This window comes from Tachyglossus aculeatus, chromosome 18, assembly GCF_015852505.1.
Source record: "Tachyglossus aculeatus isolate mTacAcu1 chromosome 18, mTacAcu1.pri, whole genome shotgun sequence".
NCBI classification, from domain to species: domain Eukaryota; kingdom Metazoa; phylum Chordata; class Mammalia; order Monotremata; family Tachyglossidae; genus Tachyglossus; species Tachyglossus aculeatus.
The window spans coordinates 9972602-9978601 of NC_052083.1; the positions used below are offsets into that span (position 1 = coordinate 9972602).

At 45.5% G+C, this 6000-nt stretch overlaps 1 protein-coding gene across 1 annotated transcript in view; it reads left to right on the forward strand.

Moving 5' to 3' along the window:
- SUGCT (succinyl-CoA:glutarate-CoA transferase) overlaps window positions 1-5199 on the forward strand; it is a 389451-nt gene extending 384252 nt beyond the window's left edge. The window contains exon 16 of the mRNA XM_038760523.1: window positions 4873-5199. Coding sequence (XP_038616451.1) covers window position 4873 — 1 coding nt within the window. The 3' untranslated portion in view covers window positions 4874-5199. The remainder of the gene's footprint in view (window positions 1-4872) is intronic.
- The last annotated feature ends 801 nt before the right edge of the window (window positions 5200-6000 follow it).

Sequence of the window (6000 nt, forward strand, 5' to 3'; positions counted from 1 at the left end):
AAATAGAGTGTGTAACTTCTGACACATAAAGCGACCTCAGTGACCTTAGCAATGTCCCTCAAGCAATGCTAGACTAAGTAAATATGAGATATATATTTGTATTTATGTCCAGAGTCTTTAATCAGTGGTCAGTTTATAAGGAACTTTGAATCTCCCTGTATGTTAGTTACATCCTCTTGCCAGAAATTCTTATCGTGGTGATTTTGGACCTTCAGGATAGCAGCAGGGTTAGGAGTGGTTGCAGAGGAAGAGGAGGAAGAGAAGAAGAATCCGTAGGAAGAGAAGAAGGAGAAGAACAAGGAAGACAAGGAGAATGAGGATGAGGATTAAGAGGAGAAAAAGAAGGAAAAGGAGGAAGAAGAAGAGATGAAAGAGAAGAAGGAGGTTGGGAAGCCACCATTTCTTCATCTCGCTGCTGTTGCTGTGCTGTCCCCACCACTAACCCTATCACTGATATTGTGTTTCTTTCTGTCCTGGCTGGACTCCAGTCATCATCAACAACATCATCATCAATGGTATTTATTGAGCTCTTGCTGTGCACAGAGCACTATACTAAGCCCATGGGGGAATATAATACAACAGAGTTGATGGTCCCACCAGAAGATGTTGGGTGGTGGAGCAGAGTGGCAAATTCTGTGACTCTCCTACATATTTTAGGGTGGGAGATCTCTGTCATTTGGTGTCATCAAAGCATCATCATCGTCATCATCATCACTGATTGGCTGATGCTTGCAGGGTGGTAGGATTCACCAGGAGGAGTTGAGTGGAAGAATGCCTTTCAGAAAAGGTGTCTTTTTAAGATGGGTAGGGGGGACATGGTCTGCCAGAGCTGAGTGGGGCAAGGTGTAAGAATTGGATGAGTGACAAAAGAATCATAGGCATGTCATAGGCATTTATTGAGTGCCTCCTAGGTGCACAGCACTGCTCTAATCACTAGGAAGAGTACAATAAAAAAGAGTTCTCACACAGGATCCCTGCTCTCAAGAGGCTTACAATCAATAAAGATAGTCAACATGACCCCTGCTCTCAAGAAGCTTGCAATCTAATGATGGAGTCAGGCACCTAAATAATTTTCTGATATGAAGGACCAGAAAAAAGAAATACATTGATTGGTTAGTGCTCAACTAATAGGGCTTTTAAAATATGTATGTAAGTGCTTCAGGAGGTTGTGAGGTCCCAAGTGTTAAGGTTAGAATTCACCCTTCAGGCAGTGGGGTACAGTAAAACTTAAAAACACCCAGGTCATTCTGAAAATAGTTTTTAGCTTTTGGGGGAGTTTGGCAGTTATTGATTTAATATGAGGATAACGTCACTTTTCAATCATGTCAGTAGAAGTTTGATGACTCAGTCTAGTTAACATATTTTCAAGGGAACACTTAGGAATTGATCATTTACCTTTGCTAAAGAGATGCATTTACTAATTTTAAAAATGGAGAGAAGCTGGATTTCGGCACTAAATCCAGTCCACTTTTGGTGAGGGGAGACCGGAAACGATTCAGATGTCTAGGACCAGGGACACCATGTTCAATGTCTCTGCTGTAGTTCAACTCCACCGATTCCCTTAGTACAAATTGTTCTTGGAGATTTTGATTTGGTTTCTTCACTCTGTGATGGGGTCTGATCAGCCTCTGAGCTCAGCAAAAGGCTGCCCCTGCTCCAGGATACATTGCTGAAGTCCTTTTCTCCATTTTAATTTCAATGCATTCTACTTCTCTTCACTAACTTCCTCTATTCTGCTCTCTTCCCTCTCACTCTGTCCTCACTAAGCCTCGGCTCTGACAAGCTAATTCTTGATGTTTTATTGTTGTCGCTACAATTCACTTTTCCTCTCCACCTGCAGGCTGATTTTTCCCCGGGTCCTGCCTCGCTAACTACGGGGCCTTGTTCTAAGCAGTGGGAACACACAGTTCTTGGCCCAGAGGCAGGGCCGGAGGGAGGATGCCGGCGGCCCAGAGCAGAGCGGGACTGGGGCCCCTGGGACCAACTGACTACTTGAAAGAGGAAGGAGATTGTCGGGGGAGGCCTGGGGAACGGAAGTTCCTCTATTTCCACCCAGCCCTCCTCCCTGGCTTGACGCCACACTTTGGTTTACAGCCAGTTTCAGCGGCACGGCCGACGGACGGGAACTTCCGGGGGGTGCTCAGCCTGCCCAGTTTACATGTGCTCTCTGGGATTTTTCTAGTCTGGCCTTGGGGCCCCAAGAGATGCAGGGTCCTGAGCCGCTGCTCCATGGACTGGCGATAATCCGACCCTGCTTGGCGGGATACTGACTAGGGCTGCCTGTTATCACCTTTAAATAAGATGGAATAGCATGGATTAACTGATGTACTTGGCAGGATTCCACCGCAGCGATGGTTGGATGGACAGATGGTTGGATGGATGGATGGATGACTGGACAGACAGATGGGTAGATAGGTAGATGGATGAAAGTGGGCTGGGAGACAGAGGACTTGGGTTCTAATCCCACCTCTGCCACTTGTCAGCTGCATGACTGTGAGCAGGTCACTTAAGTCTTTGTGCCTTAGTTACTTCATCTGTAAAATGGGGATTAAGACTCTGAGCTCCATGTGGGAAAGAGACTGTGTCCAATCTGATAATCTTGTTTCTACCCCAGTGCCTAGTTCAGTGCCTGGTACGTACTAAGCACTTAAATACCATTTACTATTATTATCATCATCATCATCATCATTATCATTATCTTTATTATTATTATCATTGCTACTATTATTATTATTATTATATGGTCAGGCTGAAGAATGGCCCGCTTGACCCCAGTTGCTTCCCATCTTTCTTTTTAAGATTCCTGTACCCTCAACTAATGAACCTTTTGATTATTGTCCAGGGACTGTTCTTCCTGGACATGGCTTCACTCCTACCCAGCAGCGGGATTCTTAATTGGGATCCAGGCTCCACCCTGCCACCTACTTCCACAGGAAGTGACTCCCTGGAAAATGCATTTTCCTGAAGCTAAACTATCAGTACTAGTCTACTAAGGAAAAGAATGAAGTGAACCTCACTCTTGGAGCAGAAAGGTGAAACTTTCAGCTGACCTTTGCTTCATCGTTCCTTTAGCCTGTCTGCTTGAAGATTACTTTGTTCCACTGAAGGGAAAAAAACTCTACAGTGAAATAGCCTTCACCACCGTGAAAGATTTACATTCTCTTTTCCTGATGCTTCAGGCTTGTATCAGGTTCAATCTTACTCCCGATGTAATTTATGCCTCAATAGCCGGTTTGAAAGTAGCTAAACCAACTCAGCAGAATCTCACCAGGCTGCACTTGCTGGCATTGGTAGAGGCTGAAGCCAAGACCTGGGGACTACACAGACAAATGATAAAATCTTCAGATTAGGCACGAGGTCTTTGGGCTGAACTCTTTAAGGGATTTCTTCAGAAACAGTCTCTCCAAGCTTCAGAGTCCTCTGCTGAGCTCTCCTTCACCAGGCAGAGAAAAAACAGCTTGCAATGCCAGGAGTGTGAGCTCTAGACTGTAAGCTAATTATGGACAGGGCCTATGCCTGCTAATTTTGCTGTATTATACTCTCCCAAGTGCTTAGTACTAAGCTCTGCACATAGTAAGTGCTCAATATAATGCCATTGATTGATTGATTGAAAGATCTGTCCTCTTTGTTTATCACTTTGTTGAGTAGAGACTCTGTGAGCTGTTTTCTTTGCAACTAAGCATTCAGCTCCCAACCCTTCTGAACATTGGATTTGGTTTTCCTTCATGATTGCTTTCTAGAAAGCTATGGAAGGAGGGTTCTCAGAGCGAGGTTTTCCTCCAGGACCTGTGTCAGGCTGTGTATTCAGGGATGACGTCTGGGGAAGGAAAACAGGGTATTGAGGGGACCTGGGCCACCCCAGGGCTAAACACAGGGTGATTTAGTCATCAATCAATTGATCGATGGTACTTGATGAGTGCTTACTCTGGGCAGAACACTGTACTATGTTCCTGGGAGAGTAGAATATAACAGAGTTGGTAAACATGTTCCCTGCCACCAAGCAGCTTGCATTACAGTCTAGAGGAGAGAATAATAACAATAATGTTGGTATTTGTTAAGCGCTTACTATGTGCCAATCACTGTTCTACGCACTGGGAGGATACAAGGTAATCAGGTTGTCCCGTGTGGGCCTCACAGTCTTAATCCCCATTTTACAGATGAGGTAACTGAGGCCCAGAGAAGTTAAGTGACTTGCCCAACGTCACACAGCTGACAAGTGGTGGAGCCGGGATTAGAACCCATGACCTCTGACTCCCAAGCCCAGGCTCTTACCACTGTACCATGCCGCTTCTCTTAAATGGCAAATCTGAGCCCTGGGGAGAGAAGGACAGGTCTGAATTCCTGGATTCAAAGGAGCATATCTCTCTGCACACAGACAACTGCTGACATCCTGGGTCTTACAACCCATTTTCCCAGGGCTTTTAGAAGGCTGTCTACAGACTGACTTCTTGGGTTGGAAATCTCCCCAATGAATGATGGAGTGGTTCAGACTTTTCTAGGATTCTCAGAGGGGTAGGTCAGGATTTATTTCTCCTTGATTTTTGGCCCTGCTTCCAGAGGACACTTTAGCGATTGGGTTTTGTGGGAGAACCATATACAGGTTTATTATCTTTGTTCTGGGAGACTCTTGGAGGAGAATTGTGAAATAAAAGGTCAAAGGGCCACTAGTTCCGCTTTCCTGACTCACCTGCGGTTTAAGGTTAGAATCGGTACATGGTCCCACTGCCCCGTGTCAGCAGAGATGAATTCCAGAGGCCCAGATCTGGGCCCGAACAGAAGGGAAGAATTGGAATGGTTCTTAGAGGTCCCTCAGTCTAGAAGCACGTGACCTTGGTGGTGAGCACAGTTACAGAGTGATTCTCTTTCTCTCAGAGGTCCAGACCGTCACGTAGACATCCGGACAGGGAGGTGGCGGACACCCTTGGAGGGAAGAGGACACCGTCTTCCCACGACTTTGGAGCTGGGCAGGATTCCCTTTGATGGCATTGACAACTGATTCCCAAGCCAACTGTCTGCCTTGGGTCTGGCCTCCTCCCAGGGCGGGGCATGGATCCCAGAGATTGGCCCCAAACCGACCCTTGAAGACTTCCTGAGTCGGGGTGAGAGAGGGAAGGAAGGTGAAAATGAAGTCATCCTAGAAGAATGGCAGCCAAATGCTTCACTTCCACTGTTAATCTACCCTGAGGGTCGAGGGTAAGAGTCACGGTATGAGCATCATAGACCAGTGGGTGGGGTGGGAGTTGGAGCCAAAGTGGGTGTCGGAATATTTCATTGCCAATTTCCCAACCTACTTTCTTTAACAATACTGTTCGGAAGTGATGACGACTTCAACCTTTCTTCTTAGTCCACCCGGCTTTCCCTGCAGAATTAAAAAAGGCACCCTCGTGAAAGCAGGGTCTGGTACGAATTGAGATTATTTATTAGTCAGTCGATGGTATTTATTGAGGACTCACTGTGTGCTGAGCTTTGGACTAAGCTTGGGAGAGTAAAATAGAGAACTGGACATGATCCCTGGCCTCAAATAGCTTAGCACCAGGCTAAGTGAGGAACGTTGTTAGCCATTCCTTAGACCTGAACAAGTCCTCACCAGATCAAGTGCAACTTGGGAAGTCAGAAGGCCATCAATGGATTATTTGGATATAAAGGATAATGACATGTTTAAGTATGGACAAATGACAAATTGAAGAGATTTGGCTCTACCTGGCAAAATCACAAAAAACCAGAAATGCAGCCCAAAACTCGTTCTCAAGATGTCCTGGTTTTCAATCAATCCATCAGTTGTATTTTTGAGAGTTTACTCTGTAAAAAGCACTGTACTTAGTACTAGGGCAAGTACAGTAGATTCAATAAACATGGCCCCTACCCTGAAGAAGCTTACAATTTAGGAGGGGAGACAGATATTAAAATAAATTACGGGTAGGGGGAAGTTACAGAGTTTAAAGATTAGCACTTACAAGTGCTGAGGGTGGGAGGGGTGGAGAAAAATGAGTACCTAAATTT